This window comes from Narcine bancroftii, chromosome 6, assembly GCF_036971445.1.
Source record: "Narcine bancroftii isolate sNarBan1 chromosome 6, sNarBan1.hap1, whole genome shotgun sequence".
NCBI lineage: Eukaryota > Metazoa > Chordata > Chondrichthyes > Torpediniformes > Narcinidae > Narcine > Narcine bancroftii.
This window is the reverse complement of record NC_091474.1, coordinates 65,074,291-65,101,853: the sequence shown is the minus strand read 5'-3', so window position 1 is coordinate 65,101,853 and position 27,563 is coordinate 65,074,291. Positions and strand designations below refer to the sequence as shown.

Here is a 27,563-nt window from a genome sequence, read left to right as displayed (position 1 = left end):
GCGTTATTCTATGTCGATTTGAGCCAAGAGGTTATTAGAAGACGACAAGAATTTAATATGGCCAAAGATGTTTTGTGGTGAAAAGGCTACAAGTTTGCTTTTCATTTTTCTGCAATTTTGAAGGTTTTTTATGGAAATTTTCAAACTCAATTCTCTGAGAATGATCATAATGCTTTGGTTTTTGCTAATTCTTTGCCAGAATTGCAAAGAAATTGGCGTTCTCTTCTGTTGTCTACTAAGAGGAGGGTAAATGGAAATGGAAATGGACTTGGCTATGGAAAGAATGGAAAGTGTGGAAAGAATGGAAAGAAAGAAGAGTTGACACAAAGTCTTCTTGATGTTGAAGATTTGGAGCAGTCGTTGGGCTTGGAATCATTGGGCTTAATATATGGACTATACTTTATTGTGTTTAATTAAATAATAAATATGTATCTGGCTGGGGGGGGGTGGTAGATAGCACTGAAAACTTTGATAGTCATCTGCCACTAGTGGGTTTACCACACCCATATTTTTAGGTTATTACTACCTTTGGGGTTTTTTTGTATTTTTATGTTATTTTTTTTAATTTTGAGGGGTTTTTTGGAAGAATTATAGAGGGGAGCATTATTTTATCGTGTGTAAATATATTAGTAGTTAGAAAGGGTGTCTGAATTGAATTTTGCAACTTTTAATGTTCAGGGATTAAATAATCCAATTAAGAGAAAGAGAATATTGGCTTATATTAAAAAAAAATGAAAATTGATATTGCTTTTTTACAAGAAACATATTTGACTGAAAAAGAACATTTGAAATTGAAAAGAGATTGAGCTGATCATGTTTTTTCTCCTTCTTTTAATTCTAAGGCAAGAGGAGTCGCAATTTTGATTCATAAAAATTTACCATTTGAATTGGAAATCTTCAGAGGGGCATGCTGGCAGAAAATTAAGAGTGAACTGTAAAATTTTTGCTGAATCTTTATGCCCCTAAAATATATATGATGAGTGGTTTATTTCAGAAGCTTTTCTGTTGTTAACTCAAGCTAATAAAAATGTCTTAGTTGGTGGTGATTTTAATTGTGTTTTGGACCCTTTATTGGACAGAAATCCAAAAAGTATAAGGAAATCAAAGATGGCAACACAAATTAATGCATTAATGAAAGATTTAAATTTGCTGGATATTTAGAGAAAAGTTAATCCTACAGAGAAAGATTTTTCTTTAATATTCTTCATGACATGATTCATTTTCTAGAATTGATTTATTTTTGGTATCAGCACATTTACAAGGTAGAGTATTAAGAGATGAATATAAAAGTAGTTATATCAGATCATTCATTATTACTTTTTTCCTGTGAAAGTTCGGAGATAGTATGTCCATCGTTTGGATGGAGCTTTAATGCAATGTTACTGAAAAAAAACGAAGTTTGTTACTTTTGTTAAAGAGCATATCTCTTTATTTTTGACCAAGAATGTTAATTCTGTGGATAGTCATTTTGTAATATGGGATGGTTTAAAAGCTCATTTGAGGGGGCAGATTATTAGTTATTCTGTGAAAGTTAAGAAACAATATATGGCAGAAAGTTTAGAGTTAGAAAATAAGATTGCTGAGTTATAGAAAGATTTTCAGAAAGATGTAACATAAGATAAAAAAGTCGCATTAGCGAGGTTGAAATTACGTTATAATACCTTACAAACTTATCAATTTGAGTGCTTAATTAATCGATCTAAACAACGTTATTATGAGTTTGGGGAAAGAACTCATAAGGTACTTGCTTGGCAATTGAAAGCTGAACAGACATCTCGGATTATTAATGCTGTTAAAAAATTCAAAAATTACTTATAAACCTCAGGGAATTAATGATCAGTTTTATTCATTTAATCTAAAATTATATACTTCTGAGGGGAAACAGGATAATGGTTCTATTGACTCTTACTTATCTAAGTTAAAGTTACTGGTATTAGTTGGAAATGATGTTCAGGAATTGGAATCTCCATTTATGGATTTTGAAATTAAGGAAGCTATTCAGGAAATGCCTAATGGAAAGTCCCCAGGGGATGATGGATTCCCTGTGGAATTTTATAAACTTTTTTTATGATGATTTCTCTAATGTATTTGGAGAAGTGTTGAATCAAGTTACTGAAGATCAGAAGTTACCAGAATCATGTTCAAGTGCTTTAATAACTGTCATTCCAAAAAAAGATAGAGTTCCATTAAAAGTGTTTTCATAAGACCTCTTTCTTTATTAAGTGTAGATTATAAAATTATAGTGAAATTATTAGCTAATAGACTTGCTAAATGTTTACCCAAATTGGTACATATTGATCAAACAGGTTTTATTAAGAACAGAAATGCATGAGACAATATATTTCGATTAATTATTTTGGTCAACGCATACCGAAAGCAACCTAACCATTAGATGCAGAAAAAGCTTTTGATAGGGTTGAGTGGGATTTTTTTATTTCAAGGGTTAGGGAAATTTAAATTCGGCCCTTTTTTATTGGTTGGGTTAAGGGTTTATATACGAACCCGATTGCTAAGGTGGTAACAAATGGACAGATTTCTTCACCATTTAAATTGACTCGTTCAACTCGACAGGCCTGCCCGTTGTCACCAGCCTTATTTGTGTTGGTTATTGAATCATTAGCTCAGGCTATTAGACAAAATGCAGAAATTAGAGGGATGAGGGTTAAGAATAAAGAATATAAAATTAACTTATTTGCAGATGATGTGTTGGTATATTTGATGGAACCGGAAGTCATTGAAACAATTGCAAGAGGGTTTGCTGAAATTTGGAGAATTATCGGGATATCAAGTTAATTGGAATAAAAGTGAAATTTTACCAATTGGAGTGGGAGATTATTCTGAATTTAAAACTATTACAAAATTAAGGTGGACAAGTAAAATTAAATATTTAGGTGTGTTTATGGATACTAATTATCAATCATTATATCAATTAAATTATGTACCTACATTAAGATGGATTAAAGCAGATTTGATTAAGTGAAAGTGTATTAAAATGAATATTTTTCCTTGAATTCAACATTTATTTCAGTCAATACCTTGTTTACTTTCTATGGGCTTTTTTCAAGATTTGAATAAACCAGTGTGAGAGTTTTTATGGAAAGGTAAATTAGCTTGAGTGGCATTGCACAGAATTACATGGAAGTATACATTGGGTGGAATAAAATTATCACATTTTCAAAACTATTATGAAGCAGCCCAGATGAAGTTTATTAGTGGATTGATGGATTTCATTGGAATTTGATTTTGTTATAGCAATATGATATGCTGATATTGAAACATTTGTTAAAGATTTGGATTAAAAAAACAGGGTGTTCGGGTCGAAAGTGGTCTGGAGTGCTCTCAGTCATGTTCCAATTTTATTCAATAAAGAAGGGAATGGAAGTGCTGTTGAAGCCAGCGATGCTCCTAATCGACCCTCTATCCTCGGAGGAATTCAAGTCCTGGCTGGAGTGCTTCCAAATGTACCTGGAAGCCACACAAATAGTCTACTCCACGGATGAACTCTCACGTATCAGGCCTAAAGGATTCCCGATTATTAGGGTCTGCACTACTTATGAGTTGGCCGTTGAAAGACTGAAGGATCGCTACATGAGACCCCAAAATGTCGTCCTAGCGAAGCATCAGCTCTTGCAACTGAAGCAGCAGTCTGGTGAGTCCATTGCAGCTTTTGACCTCGTCCTACCAGCACTCACGAGGAACTGCAGTTGCAAAGACGGCACGGTTTGAGAACGGGAAGACGAGTAGATCCGGGACGCTCTTATCAGTGGTGCAAGATCCAAGTACATCAGGCAACAGTTGCTAGAGAAAGACAATGTGGTGCTGTCTGACAACGTGCAAATGGCCAAGTCGCTAGAGATGGCCCAACTAGGAGCTGATAATCTAGAAGGCTCCCTCCAGGATGATCTGGTTCCTGGAGCGGCTCCACATGCGGCATCGGCCCTGACGGCGATGGCCTCCGGCACCAAGAGATGCTTCTTCTGTGGTCGGCAGTGGCATCCAAGAACTCGATGTCCAGCTAAAGTCTCCATCTGCTCTGGTTGTGGTAAGAAGGGGCACTGGATGAAGGTCTGCAGGGTGAGTGAGAGTGCTGAGAGGTCCAACATGTGCACAACCCCTGATGGGCCGACTGAGGCGATTCCAAAGCCCAATCCCACGACCTCCCAATGCCTGTATTGTGTGCCATGGCCTTCCTGTGGGGCCATGCGGCGAAGGCAGTGACGCGGGAAATCCTGGCGGTCATCTTGCTGCATTTCAAAACTGGCGCAATCCTCATCAGACGAGGGGAAGCAGCCATATTGTCGCACCACGTGGTCTCTGCCATCTTGCCGGTTTTCAAAATCAGCGCCAACAATCTGCAGGGGGGGGGGACCAACCCCAGTGAGGGGAATGTCTGCATCTCTGGAGTCCTGGCAGCAATGGTGTTGGGCCAGGAGATACCACACCAACTGAACAATTCCACGATCAAGATGGGAGTTAACGGGCATAAACTGGTGTGTTTAATTGACTCTGGCTTGACTGAGAACTTCATAGTCGCAGAGACAGTCCAAAAACTTAGAAAGAGTATCCTTCTAATCATTGTATTTTTTGGCATCCATACACAGTCTGTAAATTTTCAAGAATATTGTATGATTCATTTATCTTTACAGGAGGGGGAATTCTGTAAGTTCAGAATATATGTACTTAAGAATTTATGTGCACCAGTCTTGTTGGGTCTTGACTACTTGTGTCACTTTATCATTTTTAATTTTTCCCGGTTTTGTATTATTGAACCGATTATTGTATTATATGCTACCGATCTCTGGTCTGTGAGGGTGTGAATTTTCTGCCCACCAGGTGGTGCCTCCACTGCCTGATGGCCTCTACAATGGCTTGAGCCTCTTTCTTCACTGATGGGTTCTGAAGCTTGTGCCCTTGTAGAGTCCTGGAAAAAAAATGCAACCCGCCTACCCACCTGATTAAGGGTCGCAGCCAGGACTACGACTGAAGCATCACTTTCCCTGGTCCTGATTGCTGGCACTGTGACGGCATTGTGCTAACCAAAAAAGGGACATATAAATTGGCAAGGAAAAGCGTCAAACCTGAGGACTGGGAAAAAGTTCGAATTCAGCACAGGAAGAGGATCAGTTATGCAGAGAGATTGGTGAGGTCTGTGAAAATAGCCACGGCTGTTATCATGGCTGTTATCAGTAATTTCATCACTGACTGGAAATATCAAAGTGTGAGAGGATTGGATGGGGAGATCTTTGTGAAGTGTGTCCAGGAGAACAATCCCCAGCAACATGGATAGGACAACAAGGGAACTTCATACTGGTCAGGTAGCCGAGGTATCGGTCAGGAACCACTTTGGGGCCAGTGACCACAATTCAATCAACTTTAAGATAGTCATGGAAAAGGACAACACTGGTCCTCAGGTTAGAATCCTAAACTGGGGCAAGGTCAATCTGGCAGGTGTTAGCAATAGTTGACTGGACACAGATGTTAGACAGTAAAAGCGAGACTGTCCAATGGGAGGGGGTTTAAGATTCTGATAAGGAAGGTCTAGGACCAGCATGTTCCCAGGAGGGTAATGGGCAGAGATGGCAAGGTAAAGGTATCCTGCTTAACCAGGGATACAGGGCACAGATCAGAAAGGAAAAGGAGGCATATATCAGATACAGGCAGACAGGTTTGAGGGAATCCTTGAGAAGTAAAAGGGATATCGGTGCAGAGGGAAGAGGGAGATGAGGAGGGTGAAAAGGGGTTATGAGACAGCTTTGACAGACAGGGTAAGGAAGAATTAAAAGCGATTCTGTGAGCTTTATAGGAACAAAATGGTCACGCAGGAAAGAATAGATCAGGAGAGTGTAGAGCCAAAAGAGATGGGGAAGATCTTAAATGAAAATTTTGTGAATGCGTTCTCTGTGGAGCAGTAGGCAGCAGTGGGGGGAGAGGGAAGGTAACTGAAGATACCCCAGGGCATGTCTGTATCAGCACTAGTCTTAGATTGTATAAAGGTGGATAAGTCACCAGGTCCAGACCAGGTGAATTCCAGAACATTGTGGGAAGGTGGGAAGGAACTTGTTGGGACCTTGACAGGCTCATCGCTCTGGTCAGGAGAAGTCTGGAGGATGGCAAATGTTATTTTAAAAAACAGAGAGTGACAACTGATGAAGTTGAGGGGGAGGGGGAGGTGTGAGGTAGTTGAATGACTTGGCGAAATTGGAGCAAAGCAAACAGTAGAGAACAAAGAGACAAGCAATGTGGGGAATAAACCTGGAAGTACAAACCCACAAAAGTGGATGAAAGACAATTGAAGAATGAAACATTGACGCAAGCCTGAATGGGAAATGCAGGATGATGTCAACTCCTAAAAACAATGGGAAGTGTGAAAGCTGCCCCACTCAAGGATCTGCTTCCTTTGAAACAGAAGGGTAATAAAAAGGGAAAGCATTCGTGACACCCTTCATAAACCATATCGATAGACCCTGACTTACGATGTTCCGACCTGCAGGAGTTCAAAGTTACAATGGTCAGAATCTGTACCTTCGATTTCTACTTCCGATGTTTCCCCACACTTGCGATACGCAACGCAGTAATGCTTTCCCCAGCCGCCCACGCATCCAAGCTCCCGAGCGCAGATCCTTGCACCGGCCGCCCACACATCCAAGTTCCCATCCGCCGGCCTTCTCCCAGGCCCCCCACCCATCCAAGTTTTCGCCGTTTAAATAAAATTTAAATTTAAAAAAAAAGGTAGTGTGCAGAGCAGTAATTTTTTTTCAATTTAAATTGTGTTGTTTAACAGGTTTTCAACGTTTAAATTAAATTTAAGCTGTGCCGAATTGTGCCATGCCATTATCAAACCAGAGTTCCTGGTGGTTGGGGGACATAAAGAACCCTGGGAGGTGCATGACTTCAGAGGTCAGGTGATTGTGATAGCACGCCAACTGTAATTATTTAAACTCTTGCAAAGGTTCTGTTGGTTCAACTCACAGACAACTTCTGTTGTCCTTTTTTTACTGCAACACTCGCTGCAATGGAGACCCCAACAGTCCAAATGACATTTTGGACCTCACTATTTATGCTATCCCGCACCACCACTGCTTCCATCCATTCACCTGCTCCCGGTGTAGACTACACGGCTTTGGCAGTAGCTCAGCAGGTTTGATCACATCCAAATGGATATTGTCGGCCTGTTGCCCCCTCCCAAGGGCACTACTCACAGTAGCAGGCAGATTCACGAGATAGCCAGAGGTTGTCTCGCTCTCCGACACCTCCGCCTCAGCTTCTGCGAGAGCCCTCATCGTCAATTGGATACCACATTTCAGACTACCCATGCATATCTCCTCTGACAGCGGAGCTCAGTTTACGTCCAGGTTATGGTCCACAATCACACAGTTACTGGGCACCCAACTGCATTGATCGACGGTTTATCATCCCCAATCCAGTGGAACATTTTCACCATCATATGAAAATGGCTCTTATGGCATGATGGCATGTCTTAATGGACCAGATTGGATAGATGAACTGCCTTAGGTACTTTTAGGTATCTGTACCTCACCGAAGAAAGATCTAGCTACATCCTCTGCAAAATTGGTTTACGGAGCCCCCCCGAACGGTCCCAGGGATTTCATTCCAGCAGCATGGGGCCAGCAGAATCTCCCACTTCAGTACTCACATGTGTATACACTGATGCCTAACCCAGCTACTCAGCATGGGTCTCTGCCTGAACTCAAGGACTGTCATTATGCATTCCTGTACAGAGATGTGCATAGGACGCCAATGGTTCGGAATGACAGATCCGCGTTTGTTATGAACATTAGCAGCAGGCAAGAAACAGTTTCGGCAGATCTCCTTAAGCTGGCATGTGTGGACCTCGATCAGCCGGTCTGGGTGGCATGCCCCCGGGCGCAGGGGGCATCTACCGGCCCGTTTTAACCGTATAGGTGAGACTGCAGTGTTATCTCTGAACCCCAGTTCTAGGAAGGTTGGGGGGGGGGTTATATGGTGAACTGTGCCACCCCATTATCAAACCGGTGTCCGTAGTTGCGGGCTCCCACAGGATCAGGAGTTCCCGGTGGCCAGGGGGTACAAAGAACTCTGGGAGATACGTGACCTCAGAGATCGGGTGATTGTGATAGCACGCCAACTGTAATTATTTTAACTCTTCTAAAGATTCCATTAAAGAGTTCTGTTGGTTCAGCTCACAGATGACTTTTGTTGTCCTTTATTCACTGCACCACTCTCTACAAAATTTAAAAAACAGTAGAGGGCACTATCGTTTCAACTTAAGATCATTTCAATTTATGATGCAAGTCCCGGAATGAAACCCCATCGTAAGTAGGGATCTACCTGTAGATCAGGCCACAGACCTGAGACCAGAGTCCAGGGACCATAGACCATACACCATAAACCACAGATCACAGACTGCAGACGACAGACCATAGACCACAGAACCGTAGACCATTCACTAAAAACTATAGATCACAGACCATTGATCACATACTGTTCTGTGCTAAAACACTACAGCACAGAAACAGGCCGTTCAGCCCATCTTGTCTGTGCCAAACTGTTATTCTGCCTAGTCATATTGACTTGCACCGGACCATACCTGTCTCATCCATGTACCCATCTAATCTTCCCTTAAATGTCAAAATTGGCTTCAGGTTGTTCCACACTCTCACCACTCTCTGCATTAAGAAGTTCTCCCAAATGTTCTCCCTAAACATCTCATTTTTCACCCTTAACCATGTCCTCTAGTTCTTGACTCACCCAATCTCAGTGGAAAAAGCCTGCTTGCATTTATTCTGCCCCTTATACTTTTATATACCTCTATCAAATCTCTCCCGTTCACCAAATCTCCAGGGAATAAACTCCTACCTCTTTATCCTTTCCCTGTAACTCAGTTCCTCACGTCCTGGCAACATTCTTGTTTTATCTTTTCTCTAGTGAGGTGAGCAAAACTGAGACAATCCAAAACTGCACACAGAGCAGAAGATTGGAAATGAGCAACAACACGGTGACAGATAGAAATCTTCCTATCATATAAACTCCCAGCAAGCATGAAGTTCTTCCTAAAAAAGGCAATGACTACTGAGCAACTTTTGCTATTTTGATAAATATTCTGAATTGTTAGAAACATATAAAAGTGGCAACTGTGCAGAACAGATCAGTACATTTTTGCAAAAGCTGATTGCAACAGATTTACAAAAGTCAATAAAAACAGCGTTAAATTATTTGGCGGCTGAACCATTCCTTTCCTATTTTGAGTAGAAAATCAACAGTGCAATCTCAAACATGAGCTAAAATCTAGTCCGGACTTTCGACAAGATGATTTCAACTTGGAGCAGATTGTCAGGGCTGAAAGTGAAGTTCAGGTATCCAAATTCACCTGTCGTTCAGAGGGATGGGCAATTAAAAAACCTGCAGTACTGGCATGGGGAACTTCTCGAGGTGAGAGGGAAGGAGAGGATGGGTTGACATTCAATGCACAGATGGAGCAAAATATCAGAGACCTGACTCCGCTTTAATTAATGTTAAAACTAGGTGCCAAAATCAAATATGTCTCTTTTTAAATTAAACCTTTTTAAAATTTAACTTGTTTCTTTTCACCCACTTTTCTCCCAGCCTGATGTCAGTGATGGGAGAGTTACTGGAGGGGATTCTGAAGGACAGGATCTGTTGACATTAGGACAGTCAATGACTGATGGAAGATTTTTAAAAAGTTTTTAAATTTAAATTTAGACATACAGGCCATTTCAGCCCACGAGTCCGTGCCGCCCAATTTACACCCTGATTAGCTGATAACCCCGAATGTGGGAGGAAGCTGGAGCCCCCCGGGGAAAACCCACGCAGACACGGGGAGAACATACAAACTCCTCACAGACAGCGCAGGCTTCGAATCCCGGTCCCAATTGCTGGTGCTGTAAAGGCACCGGGCTAACCGCCACGCCAACCGTGGCATGGAAGATCACGTCACACAGATCTGATGGAGTTTTTTGAGTCGTGATGAAGATGTGGGCACGCCAGTCAACATTGTAAATGTGAACTTTAGCAAGGCATTTGACAAGGTTCCACATGGTAGGTTAGTCTGGAAGGTTAGATCAATTGGAACCCAAGGTGAACTGGTTTAGTAGATTCAAAAGTGACTCCCTAGAAGGAGGCAGAGAGTGGGGATGGAGGAATTTTTTTCTGATTGGAGGTCTATGTCAATGGTGTGCCACAGGGGTCGGTACTGGGTCCTCTGGTAGTTATCTATGTTAACAATTTGGATGACAATCCAGCTGACACGATTAGTAAATGTTCAGATGATGCCACTATTGGTTTATAGAGGACAGTGAGGTAGGGTATTTAAGTTTATAGCAGGATCTAGATCAGTAGAGAAGGTGGGCCAAAAGGAGGGGGAAATGGAATTTATTTCTGACAAGTGTGAGGGGTTGCAGTTTGGTTAGTCAAATTGGGACAGGACCCTTGAGAGTGTTGTAGGACAGAGAGACCAAGGCGTACAAGTGCATCGTTCCTTGAAGTCAAGGGAACAGGGTGGTGAAGAAGACATTTGCCACGCTGGCCTGCATTGAGTGGGGTGTAGACCACAAAAGTTAGGACCTCATGATTCAGCTGTACAAGGTGTTGGTGGGACCACGCTTGGGGGCACTGTGGATAAAGTGAATGCTTACAGTCTTTTTCCGAGGGTAGATGTTTCCAGAATGGGAGGGCATCGGTTTAAGATGAGACAGGAGAGGTTTGAGAGGGACCTGAGGGGTAACATTTTCACTTCAACAATTTGTGTCTGGAACAAGCTTCTAGAGAAAACTGTTGAAGTGGGAACAATTCCATTGAGACAGATGTAGGGATAAGAGGGATCAAGTGCAGGCAGATGGGACAAGCGCAGAATGCCAGTGTGGTCGGCATGAACTGGATGGGCCAAAGAGCCTGTGCTCCTGACTCTGCCACTTCCCCTGCCATCCATTCCTTAGTGCTAGCCACCAAAAAGGCCATGTTAAAAACAATTTTAAAAAAAACATTAACGTTGTCATTTCTGGATTTTTAACAGTTTAAAGGCAAAAAGAAAGGTAGGAGCATTTTCATTGTGTGATCAATCACAAAAACAATCACTGCTGGACTCACATGAATTTTCTTTGTACTTGTTCTTTGGAACACCCTTAAGCAGTTTTACAATATTCTGCCAACTGATCACAGATTGCATCTTCACCAATAGCCTGGTCAATATGAGCAGGGTAGCTCCACTTCTGGATCCTTTAGATGATTGACTTTTGTTTTCGAATCCCCTTTAGGAAGGCTCTCTACCACACCATCAGTAGCCTTTTCTCTTTCCATTCTTCCTGCAGTCACACAAAGTACATTTAAAATCTCAGCGGGCTGCCTTCACCAGACCTGATTTAAGGTTTCCAAGCATGCATCCATGCAACGAAGTCATCGCAACAAGATCCATCATTAACATTGTTACCAAAGAAACAAACCATTCACTTTGCAATTTACACCGCTCCACAAATTTTGTGTGGGCTAAATTTCTTCGCAGCCTTTGTGGAAATCTGCTGCAGAAAATACACAGGCCATTAGATTTAACCATGCAAAGTTCATTCGGTTTGATACTCTGACCCTGTAGTTAGACCAGAGTCAGGTTTTAGTGTGTCCATTTGTAATCAAATTACCTGCAGTTTTTCCAGAGAATTAAATCAAATATTGTTTTGAAATGCAAGTTGTATTCCCCATTTTCATCTTGTGATGTGAAAATAGTTGGTCGGCATATGATTTATTGCAAGCATTACTTTCTGGTTTTAGTTTTGGAGATAATAATATCCTGCATTGCTTAATGCTCTAATATAAAACCCTTGTCTTCTCAAAGCGAATCACTGAAGAGCAATAGTCCAAATTTATTAACTCTGTGATTCTACAATAACTGTTTTGTAATGGTAAGGTTTCAATAAGAATATTGGATTTTCTTCTAAGCTCTTAATACTCTGGTGGCACTTTGTTCCTGATCAACCTCGAGCTTCGGGAGACTTTGTCTTTGCACTTAAACCAATGCTTGTTTACCAGTTGCGTAAAAGTTTTCAATATCTTCACGCTGACCCTTATTTTGCTTCAGTCAGCAGCCTTTAGTGGGATGTTATTTACATTCAGCTCCAGACCAAAAGATCATATCTTCCTCCAAATGCAAAGCAAGTTTAAAGTATTTAAAATATCACAAATTGCTTTTCATAATAACCTGAATATGTCAAACAAATGTATTATAGAAAATTAAAGAGTGAACAACCAGGAACAGGTAATGCATTTTAAATTTAAGAGATAAATGATATTGCCTTGTGAAGAATGTCAGTCATTGCAGTATAAATCGACAGCCTGGTGGTTGTTAACTCGGCCTGCGACATCACTGGCACCAGACCTCACCCCATCGAGGACATCTTCATGAGGTGATGTCTTAAAAAAGCCTCTATCCTCAAGGACCCCTCACCACCCAGGCCATGCCCTCTTCTCTCTGCTCCCATTGGGGAAAAGGTACTGGAGCCTAAAGATGAGCACTCAGCGGCACAAGGACAGCTTCTTCCCCGCTGCCCTCAGATTCCCGAATAATCAATGAACCAAAGACCCTGCCTTACTTTACGTGCATTTTTAATTTTTTTTATAGAGTAATGTTATAAGGTGGTTATAAATGTTTGCCCTATGATGCTGCAGCAAACCCCAAATTTCATGACTTGTCCATGACAACAAATTCTGATTCTGATGTGCAGAAGAGGTTATCTGTGAAACAATCCCTCACTACATGTTTTGATAATTCCAGAAATTGAAGATTTTGAACTTCCGTTCAACTTTCCATGATAAAAAGAACTAAATGTCAGTGCAGTAGCAAAACAATTAGATTAGGCCATGCCTGTCTTCCTTCCAGTCCAAATAACATTTCATATTGTGTTAGCTAGGGAAACATTGGTAAATTATCAAAATCTTTGAAAGCCACAAATTATTAATTTTGATTTAATTCAGGGTAGCAGTCCCTTCCAGCCCACGAGCCCACCCCGCCCAAATACATTCATTACCAAATAATCTTCTCACCCCATCTGCGCATGGAAGGAAACTGGAGCACCCAGAGGAAACATCTCAAAACAGAAAGATAACCCTTTGTTGATGCCAATTGACCCTCTTGTTCAGAGAAATAGTGAAGAAATTGGAATGGTAACCCAATATTCTGAAAAACTAAATAGACTTGGAGATGTACGAATCACAGCGATCACGTGCAAATAACTAAATATTTTGGAGGCCATGTTGCAGGAGGTAGAGCTTTGCCTCACAGCTCAAGAGGGCCAGTATCGATCAATCCTTGGGTGCTGTCTGGGTGGAGTTTGCACGTCCTCCCTGAGATAGGATGGGCTTCTTCTGAGTGCTCTGTTCTTCTGCCGCATCCCAAAGCTCTGCAGGTTTAGACATGATTTGTCGAGGTAAATTACTAAAGTGCATCGTGAGAACAGTGTGGGGAGTTGGAGTTAATGGGACTGAGGGCGATAATAAACTGGAATTAGTGTCAATGGATGGGTCAAAGGAATGCAGACTGGTTAGGTCAAATGGCAGCATGTCTCCATGACCTCCGAGCTGGTGGCTATGCAGTTCTAGACCATGATCAACACCATATCACCAGCCACGGTAGCACCAAGACACTGACAGAGAGCCAGGAAGAGACAACTGTGTCCGCTCATGGAGAGCAGTGTCTCACACTTGCAACTGGTTGGAGAAAAGAGCATGGCCCCAGTCAAACCAGTCACTGTATGTACTGGAGCCATGAGCATAGCTCTGAGTCTTCACGGGTGCAGTGTGTGCTCGCACAAGGTGACCACTGCCTGTTCTGCTGGGACACAGGCCAGCAGATGCTGCATTTGCAGCTGGTCTGCCAGAGAGTGAACCTTTCATGAACTTGAGTGTGAACAATTGGGTGATGACCTCCATTCCACAAAGGTTGGATTGAGCACAGCAGTGCGAGCAGATTGGGTGATGACTTCCATTCTGAAACACTGAACTTGGTGCCTTGTACACGAGCGAGAGTGACTGGTAATAACCTCCATTCTGGAAAGGTTGGATGGTGCCACAACTTCCATTCCGGAAACAATGGCCTTGGTGCCTTGCACATGAGTGTGAACAGACTGGATGACCATTTCCATTCCAGAAAGTTTGGACAGAAAGTTTGCACATGAGTGTGCCGAGTTCCACTGCACAATGTCCTACCTTGAATTGCTGGAATCTTCCGTGCACTTCAGTATTGAAGGCATTGTCCTTGACATTCTTCCTAATGCTTGTGGAAACAAATTAAACAGCAAATCATCAGATCTAATGGAACGTAGGGAAACCCTATCCTTCACACGATTGAAGGAGAAGTGTGCAGTGTGCTTGGGAGAACTGGTCATCACCGTTTAGCCATAACTGAAAGCTGAGCCATTTCACAGCATCACATCAGTGAATGGGTGGATAGGAATGTGAATTTGGGGCTGAGTCTTCATTGGGGCTGAGTGAGTCATGGAGTCACAGACTCAGGCAGCATGGAAACAGGCACTTTGGCCCAACACGCCCACACCAACCAAAATGTCCCATCCACACTAGTCCCACCTGCCTGAGTTTGGCCCATGTCCCTCTAAACCTATCCATGTATCCGTCCAATGATACAAGAAAGTCTGCAGATGCTGTGATGGCAGTTAATAAACTCTGGCCCGAAACATTACTTACATATCTTTGCCTCCTATGGACGCTGTGGGACCTGATACATTTCTCCAGCATTTTTGGGTATTAACATATCTTTCCAATTTATTGAAACATTGCCATAGCAAACACCTCCTCCAGCGGCCCGCTCCATACACCCACAATCCTCTGTATAAGCAAAGTTACCTCTCAGATTACTGTTAAGTCTCTCCCCTTTTATCTTAAACCTATGTCCTCTGGTTACTGATTCCCCTACTCTAGGCAAAATACTTTCTGTGTTCACCCAATCTATTCCTCCCCTGATTTTGTTCTCCTCTATGTGATCATTCTTCATCCTCTGCTCCAAGGAATAAAGCCCTGGCCTGCTCAACCTGTCCCTGTAGCTCAGGCCCCCAGTCTTGGCAACATCTTCGTGTATCAACGTCCTTCTTGCAGCACGGTGACTAACGCTGAACATCATACTCCAAATGGGGCCTCACCAACATCTTATACCACTGCAACATGACCTCCCACCTTCTGTACTGAAGCTGGAGATGGATGAACACCTGATCATTGAGGCAGAGGGGGTGATAGAAGCTGTAAGGAAATAGTCACACCCAAGAGGCAAGTGTTGGGTAATCAGGTGACTGTTAGAGGGAAGGGAAATAGGCAGTCAGTGCAGACCACTCCTGTCGCCGTTCCCCTCAACAATAGGTTTACTGGTTTTGATGATGTTGGGGGGGAGGGAACCGATCTACCAGGGAAGTCAGAGTCGTCAGGTCTCTGGCACAGTGTTTGGTTCTTTGGCAAAAATGTAGGGGGAGAGAAGAGCAATAGTGAATTAATAGATAAGAAGTTCTATGAACAAGATCAAGACTCCCGAATGGTATATTGCCTCCCAGTGTCTCAGAATGAGTCCATGGCATTCTCAAGCGGGAGGGTGAGCAGCCAGACGTCATGGTGCATGTTGCTACCAACGACATAGATGGGAAAAGGGATGAAGTACTGAAGCGGGAATAGAGGGAGTTAGGAAGCAAGTTGAAAAGCAGAAAGGTAATCATCCCTGTGCCACATGCCATTGAGGCAGGAATGGGAAATTATGGTAGATGAATATGTGGTTCAAGAGATTACACCAGGAGTAGGGGTTCAGCTTGGTCAATCATTGTAGAAACTGCTATATCTCGCTGCAAAAATAAAGGGTCAAACAGTCAGCAAGCAACGTTGCGTCTTCTTTATTTAGCACAACTCGATTCAAGCCTCCTCCTCCTCTCTAACTCCCAGCTTCCCACGTGACTGCAATGCTGTCCCTGCTCTCGCCTCCTTGGCCCGCGCAGGTGTGTTTATACTCCCGTGTCAGACCCTTCCCCCCATCCACATAACAGTCTGGCAGGTTGACAGTCTGGCCTGATCTCGCCTGGTACGGACACGTGGAAGGTGGTTGACAGGAAGGGCTGGGGTCTTCGCGGAGTTAGTGGCTGCTGTGGTCAGCTGATTCACGACATATGCTGGCTTTAAACGGTCGATACAGTGTCAATCTTTCCATACCAAAGAGATCATGATACTTTTAGGCTGGTGTTGGATGACTTGATAAGGGCCATCATATGCTTGCTGACATGGATGGTGAATGGCGTCGTGTCGAAACAAGGCATGTGCGGAACATAGTAAGTCAGCTGGCACACAGACCATAGTAGCTGCTTGTCACATTGGTGTTGGCATCCCTAGGCCCCTGAACCTGAAGCTCGCCACAAGGCCCAGAGCAACGCATCCCAAGACCTCCGAACCAGTCACAGCTCCGCACTCGAGTCACAACCAGATGCCACCTCCAACTCTGCCACTACAGCCTCTCCTCTTGACCCCCGCCAGCGGACACCCACGACATTGACCCGAAGAGTCTTAAAAGCTGCAACCCCACAACGACACAAAGCGGATCGACCTCCTCCTCTAGGCTGTGCCCAAACCTCTGTTCTTCAGCAGATGAGTTCTCCACAGTATCAGCTCAGGCCAGCTCCTGTTCAACACTTCTCACTTGTAACACTCGACTCACTGTGATCCAAAGTCCAACCTCATTGAATCAAAAATTGTTCTCGGCGCCATCTTGCAAGTTTCTCCTACATGACAAAGGGCAGCTAATTACACTGATGTGGCCAGTGTAGGTCTTTGGGCCTCTGGTGGATCTGCATAGTGACATCGACAAGAGTTCTCTTCACAATGATGGAGGCCATTAGCATATCCTCACATTAACATAAAGGTTTCTTGGAAATTGATTTTCTCAACCCTGTGAGGAGGTGGGTCAGTGGGAGGAGGCATGTGGAAGAATTACATAGAGAATGGCGGTAGAAATTCATCATCCCCAAAAAACATTGTAACTGGTTGAATGAATTCGGCAAATTTTCCAGATCTTTGTCTCCTCTGGCCAGATGCTCTCCTGCGTCACACAATGTCCCAAAAAGATGAGTTCACTGGCACCAAAAATGCATTTACCCAGGTTGATTACAATCCCGTATGTGATGGTTCATGTGCTCCACTTTGCTGGTGCTTTCTACCAGAACATCATATATGGAAGCAAAGTCCGAATCAAGGCTAGAGAGGGTGGTTCATGAATTGCTGTAGTGATTGATCTCTGTTACGCAAACCAAACGGCTTCTGGTGAAATTCAAACATACTGAAAGGAGTAAACACTGGGAACTGCAGACTTGACCGGGATTTGGTAATCTTGCAAATGTGGGATGCTTTGTCGGTCAGGAATGGTGATGTTATTCATGGCACAGTAATCTCCACACCTCCACCAATCTCCTGGAGACTTTATCAGGACCATATAAAGCGGGTGACACCCAGCAGCTGTCAGATCGTTGGATGATCTCCAGCTCCTCCATATGATCGAACGCAGCCTTCACTATCTTGTGGCGATTCAGGGTAGCCTACGATTATGGACCAAAACAGGAGGTCTGCAGGTGTTGGATCACTGTGTGTTGGACGTGGCTGTGGTGGTGTGAAGGAGGAAGCAGGAGAGAGAACAGCTTGAGCAACTCTTGGTATGGGAAGGCACTGGGCTGGATACTGGTTAGGTGAGTGATGGCTGTTGTGGGGCGACGAATACAGTTCCCCTGTGCATGTGTGCAGCAGTCTAATAAACGGCAATTTTTTTTTAGATCCATCAGCAGGGAAAAATGAGAAAGAAAATTTGCACCGACAATAGGTTTGGAAACATTTGGAAATTCACTGGAGAATGAAATCTAGTATGACTGGCCTCCAGCCAAATGTCTGTGGGCTTGAATTGCTCGCAATAGCAAAAACACATTCTGGGTTAGGGAGAATGGGAAGGACAACTGTTACAAGCCCAGAGGATCCCAAAACCCACCAGTAATAGACATTCACCAAGACAAATGGTTACTTAAACAAATGGTTATCACTTAGGAAGGTTCTTGTCGGTTTTTAGAGAGAGATTTGTTGTTCCAGAACATCCACAACTGGCATACTTCCACCAGCCACTCCAGTGTCTTGCTGACTAAACTAGCCCCTTTAGGGTTCTCCAGATGATAACCTCTTTCTTTCAGGTCACCACAGAGTTCCTTTACATTTCTCTTATTCCAAGTTAAACATTAGACAGCCAGTTCTCTCCTCTTGCATGAACCACAAGGGCTTTGACAAGGCCATCTTCCAAAATGGGGCTTTCCACAAGCTTGCCAACTTGTCCTGTTCCAGTCCCAGCTGCCTCTGCTGGTTGTAACACTGTAGAATGATCTCTCTCTCTCTCTCTCTCTCTCGCTCTCTCTCTCTCTCAAAGAGAAAAAGAGAAAGCCTGTTTTACTCTCGCTACTTGCAAAACCACATAACCCTCTTAGAACAGCAACCTCTACTCCAGACAGAATGCGGCTCCGACAAGATCTTTCATCTGTTGCTTTTTGTAAAGACACTTGAGCACTCTCCAAAGCTCTTGCAAAAGTTCTGAAGCCCCAATATGTCTAGCATTAGCAGAGCTCCAGTATTTCAAACAAGATCTGTTTTAAAGTGTTTGTATGTGACTAGTCTCACAAACCTTTCCCAATTTATCTCCCAAAAACATATCTCTATATTCTATATACTCTGTCACACAACCAATATCTCCATGCCCAAATCGATGAGGTATGGTTTACCAGAGAGACGGTTGTTCAGGAAAAGGCAGTGGTTGGTTTGTCCACAAGCACCAGTTGCCTCTACCACTGGGCCTTGCCATTACCCAGGTGCTGGTGTGGAAGGAACTGGAAACAGGGATGATCCAGCTGGGTCGTTAAAACCTCAGCTTACATGATGAGCTCTGTTAAATCTGGTCTAATTGTTGTTGCCATGACCACACCCAGCTGCACGGCATCTCCATAACGACGACGGCCCATTTTGCAAGGTCATGGATGAAGGTGCCCCTGAACCTGTGTGGGCATGCAGCGGAGGCACTTCAGTTTCCAGATCTCGCTGTCGAACCTTTCTGCCCCATCTTTGCAGCACTTGTGATAGCCCCCTAACCTCCCTCTGAGATTGACATCTGCCAGCAGTTCCGCAATGCAGGATTAACTCACAGTTGCGCTGGCTCCAAGATGGCTGCTTTAAGCATGTCACATGGCGCCATCTCGTCCGGATGAAGCAGCACTTCTTCTACCTGCGGGAGACGAGCTGTGAGCAAGCTGAACTTCATCCCCTGATTCAACAAATGGAACTGTGCTTCTAGGATCAAACACCATGCCCATGCATTGGTTGACGTCGAGCTTGACTTTCTCAACCGCCACCGTAATGTTTTTATCATCAGGCATTTCCATCTTTGCCACAAAGGTGCTGCGAAGTACCAGTTGCAGAAACTGCCGAATCTTGCCGCAGAAATTAAGGGACTGTAGTGGCAGCTACTCTGCTCCTGCAATAACACACGCAACCAGACGGGTTGAGCTCAGTGAGCAGACTAGTTTATTGCAGGCTGCTGGGCTGCACTTATACTCCCAGCCTGGACCTGGCTAAGAACCACGTTGGAGGGCACTGATGTCACCTGGGCATCACGTGGTCCGCAAGCGCGGGTTTCTGAACCCCGAGCTGGAAGGAAGGGAAACCCCCGATGGCACCATTTTGGCCAGCTGCCCCACCACGTGGCTTACAAGCGGGGCTGGTTCGCCTGCCTTGTGGTGAGCCACCACAGGTCAAACGATATTAAGCTCACCATGCCACATTGTGTCTTTATGTAACATGACTCCATTCAAGCCTCCTCCTCTCTGATCCCCACCCTGCGCTGCCCCATTCACTGCTTCTCACAAGTGACCCCGACGCTGTCCCTGCTCTTGCCTTGTTGGACCACGCAGGTGCATTGGGGCTCACGAGCGTCTGCGACAGGATCTCTTCTGGGGAAGGTATGACCAATACAAAAATTATGGGTTGCAACTGAGCCAGAGGGGAACCAATATCCTGGTTCACAGCTGCTGGGGCGGATTTAAACTGGTTTGGCAGGAGGTTAGGAACTAGAATGAGAGGACATGAATAGGGCAGAAGATACACAAAAAGATACAATGTATAGCGAGATGGGAAGGAAGGAAAGGCAGTCAACAGGGCAACATTGCACGTGTAAGATAAAAGGGTTTAATGTGGTACTTTGGAAACAAGGTTGAAAAGAGTGAAAACTCCTCAGGAGTTTGCGGAGGTTTGGTAGGACACCAGAAACCCTGGCAAATTTCTACAGAGGTGTGGTGGAAAGTGTGCTGACCGGCTGCGTCACAGTCTGGTATGGGGACACCAATATCTTTGAGTGTAAAGGCCTCCAAAAAGTAGTGGACACAGCCCAGGACATCACATGCAAAACTCTCCCCACTATTGATTACATCTACAGGGAAGTTGGCTGCTGTCCGAGGGCAGCAGCAATCATCAAAGACCCTCACCTCCCAGCACATGCTCTGTTCTCGCGGCTGCCATCAGGAAAGAGGTGTAGATGCCATAAGTATGGGAAAAGGGGATTAACCCATCGGTATGAGGGAACAGGTCATTAACCCATCGGTGGAGGGGGCAATAACCAGAGTGAGGGGGTATTAACTGTCAATGTGACTGGGTATTAACCATCAGTGTGTAGGGGGCATAAACTGTCAGTGTGTGGGGGCATTAACTGTCGGTGTATGGGGGCATTAACCATTGGTATGAGGGGGCATTAACCATCAGTGTGTGGGGAATTAATCATCAGTGGGTGGGGGCATTAACCATCAGTGGGTGGGGGCATTAACCATCGGTGTTTGGGGGCATTAACTGTCAGTGTGTGGGGGCATTAACCATTTGTATGAGGGGGCATTAACCATCAGTGTGTGGGAGCATTAACCATTAGTGGGTGGGGGCATTAAACCGGTGTGAGGGGGCATTAACCATCGGTGTGTGGGGACATTAAACAAAACAGCTATTTTCACTTTGGTCACAGGCAAGGTAATCCTAGATCTTAGAACCGGACACACTGAAGGATAATAGAGTACAACACTTGTCCAGCATTTGATCAAACTGGTGTTTTTCCCACACAGAATTTTAGGGAAGAAATCTGCATCAGACGTGGATGTGGGATTTGGTAGAGGTGGTTGCCACACCATTTAATTTCACATTACCCAGACCTGCAACTTCAGCAATACAGAATTCAACGACACAAAAACAATCCCATTGTCCCAACCTGTCTGACGAACCTGATCCCATTTGCCTGCATTCGGCCTTTGTCCCTGTAAACTTTTCCCATCCAGGTTTAAATGTCTGCTGAACATTACATTTGTTCCCACCTACACCACTACCTCTGGGGGTATCTTGTTCCACATACCCAACGCCATAATCTGTGTGAAGGAGGTGCCCCTCAGGTCCCTTGTCAATCTCTGGCCTCTCGTACTACATTCACCTCCTGCAGGAAAAAGACCCTTATGGTTTTATAAGCTTCTACAAGGTCCCCCTAGGCCTCTTACGCTCCAGGGAGGCAAGTCCCTATCTATCCAGCCTGGGAATGATCTTGTGAATCTTTTCTGCACTTTTTCCAGCTTCACCACATCCACTCAGAAACTCTCATGACTGCAGAGCTAAGTTCTGCTCTATAACTCACTGACAACACCACCATTGTTTGCCCAATTAGTGGAAGTGAAGAGTTGGAAAACAGGATGGAGGTTGTGAACCTGGTCTCAGAGTCAGCAAGACCAAGGAGCTCTTTGATGATTTCAGGATAATGGAACATACCTGTCCGCATTGCTGTGATGGAGGCGGAGAGAGACAGAGCCTTCAAGTTCCTGGGAGACGACATATAACAGGACCTTTTCTGGAGCCAGCACATTTATATTTGGCATGTTATTGGAGGCTCTATCAACCTTCTGCAGGGGCAGTGTGGGAAGTATACTGACTAGTTGCATCACAGCCTGGTTTGGGAATTCGAGCACTCAGGAACACTGAAAGCTGCAACAAACATCACCAGGTCCGTCAACAGGCTGCGACTCCCCATGCATGTCATCTATAGCCGCTTTCAGGTGGCCAGAATACCCAAATGTAAAGCTGCCTAAAATACCTGAATGCAGCTGTTGGGAGGCCACCTGAAAGCTGGAAACCTGTCTCCGAAAAGTACTGACCCAACCCTCCTCGGGGAGGTATATTCTCCGCTTCCGAGCGCTCCCTCTAGGCACTTGAAAGTAGCAAGGCAAAGTGGCTAGCAGCTTTCAGGTGCCTATCATGGGGTGGGCTGACTCCCCGCTGCCTGACAGCCCCCTGGAGCGGAATGTCAGGGCTGGAGTGGATGACGCAGGACTACAAGGATGGAGTGGCCAGTGTGGGTAGTCCTACGCCGGGGGGGCCGTTGGCAGGGGGGAGGGGAGCTGTCAGGCAGCAGGGAGGGGAACTGTCAGACGGCTGCCCCTGCCCCGACTCAGGAGCTGGTGTTTGCTCCACGGCACCTCTTCCTGCTGCGGATCTTTTAGGTGTCAGAACATTGCCTTCAGCGCTGCATGTGAAAGTCCATTTGCAGACACCCGCAGCTGGCTCCGGAGGCGCATTCTCTTGGCGATTCCACCTGAAAGCGGTTTGAGTGAGCGGCTGCCTCAAGAAGGCAGCCAATGGAGGAAGTCACATGATGGAGTAGTGACCGGTAAGAAAATACCAGCCCTCTCCAGAAAAGTTAAAAAAAGGTAGAGAAAAAACAAAATCATTAACACAGAAACCATAAATAATTGAAAGTGAAAGTGTGGAGAAAATGGCAGCAAAGAAAGAAAAACTAAAAACAACGGGAAGAAAAGAAAAAGGAAGGATGTCGGAAGAGGAAGGTGAAGGCCTTACCGGTACGAGGAAGCCCGCCGTGGAGAGAGAAGCCCGCTCCCTGAGGTCAGTGGAAACCCCGAACTCAGAACTGCAAAGATGGCTCACGGAGCCAAACAAAAGTGCGCAACCGCGCATGCGCGATGCGCAAGACAAAAATAACACTGACGGGAGGGGGGACCAGCTGAGGAGTAAATCTCCACAGCTGAAACAGACAAGTATAACACGACAGCAAGACTCTCAACAGGAAAACATAGAAGAGAATAAAAATAGGAAATCAAAGAAACAACAGATGACCAACCCAGAGGAAGAAGACCAACACCAAGACACTTTTAATAAAAATAAGAAGAACAAAAATACCCAACAAAATAAAATAAACAACCCAACAAGAAAACCAGAAGAGACAGAGGTAAAAGACACAGATCCTGGACTCAGAAGAAGAGGAGGGAGAACACAGAGAAATGGAAGATGAAGGGAAGGGCAAGTACATGGATATATTTTTTTTAAAGAATATATGGAAACAGTAAAAGAATGGCAGACACAAGAATTCAGTGAAATAAAAAGAAGAATAAAAAGTACAGAAGAAAAAGTGAATAGATTAGAGATGATCATGACAGATACAGGAAAAAGAGTGGACAAGGTGGAAGAACGAGAAACAGCCATAGAAATGGAAGTAGATTACTTAAAAAAGAAATTAGAAGAATCTGATAAAAAAGTTAAAGAAACACAGGAGCTGTTAGCTCAGAAGATATGTATAATGGAAAACTATAATAGAAGAAACACTATAAAGATAGTGGGCCTTAAGGAAGATGAAAAAGGCAAAAATATGAAAGAATTTATAAAAGAATGGATCCCCAGGGTCCTAGGAAGACCAGAATTACAGGAAGAAATGGAAATAGAAAGGGCACACAGAACATTAGCCCCTAAACCACAACCACAACAAAAACCAAGATCCATTCTAGTAAAATTCCTAAGATATACAACAAGAGAAAATATATTGGAGAAGGCAATGAAAAAAATAAGAGAAGACAAAAAACCACTGGAATACAAGGGTCAAGAAATTTTTTTCTATCCAGATATAAGTTTTGAACTCCTGAAGAAGAAGAAGGAGTTTAATGCAGCAAAAACGACCCTATGGAAAAAAGGTTATAAATTTATGTTAAAATACCCAGCGGTACTTAAAATAGTTATCCCGGGGCAGCAAGGCAAACTATTCTCGGATCCGGAAAAAGCACGAAAATTTGCAGAACAACCACAAAACAGACAGAGAGATGAAGAGATGTAACAAGAACAAAAATGACAACAAACTATATACGTATATAAAAAAAAATAGAGTATAAGTAAGAACTAAGAAGGAAAAGAAAGGGAAGAAAGGAAGTAAGGAGGGAATTAAGAGAGTGACCTTTGTTATATATGAAGATTAAAATATTTTATGGGGGGGGGCTGGGTGGGGAAGAATAACAGTCACTGCGAAATCAGTTGACACTTGCGAGGGGATTCGCAAATCCAAATGGAGAGGGGAGATGTGGTTGCCCGACAAGGGACAAAGGGCAACTCAGAAAGGGGAGGGACTATTGGGGTTAAAGGAATTATATGAGAATAGTGGAAATATTTTATGTTTTAGAAATGTTGTCTTATAATGTGTTCAAAAAAAGCAGAAATGGATAAGAAAGGAAGGTGGTGATGAGGAAACGGAAAGGAAAGATAAACAAAGTATGAAATGACTATGTTGAACTATATGACTTTAAATATTAATGGAATACATAACCAAATCAAAAGGAAGAAACTGTTAAATTTACTGAAAAAATTAAAAATTGATGTAGCATTCATACAAGAAACACATCTAACTGAAGTGGAACACAAGAAATTAAAGAGAGATTGGATAGGACATGTAACAGCAGCATCAAATAATTCAAAAGTCAGAGGAGTAGCTATATTAATCAACAAAAATGTACCAATCAAAATAGAAGAGGAAATAATAGATCCAGCAGGGAGATATGTAATGATAAAATGTCAGATATATTCAGAATTTTGGAATTTACTCAATGTATACTCACCTAATGAAGAAGATCAAAAATTTATGCAAGATATCTTTTTGAAGATAGCACATACGCAAGGGAACATACTAATAGGAGAGGATTTTAACCTTAATTTCGACTCAAACATGGATAAAACTGGAAAAAAAACTAACAGAAAGAACAAAGTAACCAAATTTATAATTAAATCGATGCAAGAAATGCAACTTTTGGATATATGGAGGAAACAACATGCAAAGGAAAAGGAATATTCATATTATTCAGGTAGACACAAAACATATTCAAGGATAGACCTATTCCTGTTATCAGCCCACATTCAAGGGAGAGTTAGGAAAATGGAATATAAAGCTAGACTATTATCAGATCACTCACCCCTGTTATTGGCAATAGAGCTAGAGGACATCCCACCAAGAATGTATAGATGGAGATTAAACTCCATGCGACTTAAAAGACAGGATTTTAGAGAATTGAACGACAAATTAAAATGTACTTTGAAATAAATACGGAATCAGTGAAATATAAGTTTATACTATGGGACGCAATGAAAGCGTTCATCAGAGGGCAAATAATAAGTTATGTAACTAAGATGAAGAAGGACTACAATCGGGAAATAGAACAGTTGGAAAGAGAAATAACAAATACAGAAAAAGAATTAGCAATAAAGGAAGATACAACTAAAAGAAGAGAATTGGCAGACAAAAAAATAAAATATGAAACACTACAAACATATAAGATAGAGAAGAACATAATGAAGACAGAACAGAAATACTATGAGCTAGGAGAAAAAACACACAAAATCCTAGCGTGGCAGCTTAAGACAGAACAAACTAAAAGAATGGTATTGGCATTAAGGAAAAAGGACAAACAAATTACATATAATCTAACGGAGATCAATGAAAACTTCAGGGAATTCTACGAACAACTATATCAAACTGAAAATGAAGGGAAAGAAGACAAAATAGATGAATTTCTAACTAAAATTGAACTACCAAAATTACAAACAGAGGAACAAAATAAATTAATAAAACCATTTGAAATAGAAGAATTACAGGAGATATTAAAAAAAATTACCAAACAATAAGACACCAGGAGAGGATGGACTCCCAATAGAATTCTATAAAACATTTAAAGACATTAATTCCTCCCATCCTGGAAGTAATCAACCAGATTGATAAAACACAAAACATACCAGATTCATGCAAAACAGCAATAATTACAGTAATACCAAAGACAGGGAAAGATCCACTAGCACCAGCATCATATAGACCAATATCTCTACTTAACACACATTATAAGATAATAGCTAAACTATTAGCAAACAGATTGGCCGACTATGTACCAAAAATAGTAAATCTAGACCAAACTGTAAATTTATTAACTTAATTCATGCAGTACAAGGAAATAAAACTCCAACAGTAGCAGTTGCTTTAGACGCAGAGAAGGCCTTTGACAGAGTAGAATGGAATTATTTATTCAAAGTACTACAAAAATTCAGCCTACCAGAGAAATATATTAATTGGATTAAAGCATTATATAAGGGGCCATTGGCGAAAGTGACAGTAAATGGATATATATCAAAACAATTTAACTTAAGCAGATCAACAAGGCAGGCATGTCCACTATCTCCCTCACTATTCGCGTTAGCTGTAGAACCTCTAGCAGAACTGATAAGAACAGAAAATAAAATAAGAGGGATAAAAATAAAAATGAAGGAATATAAAATCAGTCTATTTCCAGATGATGTCATAGTATACTTAACAGAACCAGAAATATCAATAAAAGAATTACATAGGAAATTGAAGGAATATGGAGAAGTATCGGGGTACAAGATCAATGCAAATAAAAGTGAAGCAATGCCAATGAATAATGCAGATTTCACAAAGTTTAAGAAAGAATCACCATTTAGATGGCAAACACAAGCAATGCGATACCTAGGTATACAACTAAATAAAAATCTCGGCCATCTATATATACTAAATTATCATCCATTAATGAAAAAATTACAAGACGACTTAGAGCATTGGAAAGACTTACCACTAACACTGATAGAAAGGATAAACTGTATTAAAATGAACATCTTCCCAAGGATACAATACCTATTTCAGTCATTACCAATTCACCTAACAGAGAAATTCTTCAAGGAGCTAAAGAAAATAATAAGAAAATTCTTATGGAAAGGGGGGAAACCAAGGATAGCACTAGATAAATTAACAGAATGGTACAAACAAGGAGGCTTACATCTTCCAAGCTTTAAGAATTATTATAGAGCCGCACAATTAAGATACCTATCAGATTTTTATCAAACAAGGGAAAAACCAGATTGGACCAGATTAGAACTAGATAAAATAGGGGAGAAGATACCTGAACATATACTATATAAATGGAATGAAAAATTGGTGCAACGTAGGAATTCACTGGTATTGCATCATCTGCTCAACATTTGGAAGAAGATTCACGTAGAAAGGAATAAAACAAATTACCAACTACCAAAACTAATATTGACGCAAAATTAACTAATCCCTTTCACAATAGATAACCTTTCCTTCAGAGAATGGGAGAGAAAAGGGATCAAAAGAATAGAAAATTGTTTTTCGGGAAATAAATTATTATCCTTTG

At 42.7% G+C, this 27,563-nt stretch overlaps 1 protein-coding gene and 1 long non-coding RNA gene across 20 annotated transcripts in view; one reads left to right on the top strand and one right to left on the bottom strand.

Moving 5' to 3' along the window:
* dlgap2a (discs, large (Drosophila) homolog-associated protein 2a) overlaps window positions 1-27,563 on the bottom strand; it is a 625,248-nt gene that overhangs the window by 580,269 nt on the left and 17,416 nt on the right. For 5 of the 19 annotated variants that reach the window (XM_069885188.1, XM_069885186.1, XM_069885181.1 and 2 more), the window contains one exon: window positions 11,104-11,318. The exons of 1 other annotated variant lie outside the window; for it this stretch is intronic. In XM_069885188.1, coding sequence (XP_069741289.1) covers window positions 11,104-11,182 — 79 coding nt within the window. In that variant the 5' untranslated portion in view covers window positions 11,183-11,318. 13 more of the 19 variants (XM_069885180.1, XM_069885191.1, XM_069885172.1 and 10 more) reach the window with 8 other exon arrangements.
* LOC138736161 (uncharacterized) lies at window positions 6,954-9,212 on the top strand. Its single transcript, XR_011340121.1, has 2 exons — window positions 6,954-8,312; window positions 8,926-9,212. It is a non-coding gene; the product is annotated as an uncharacterized lncRNA (long non-coding RNA).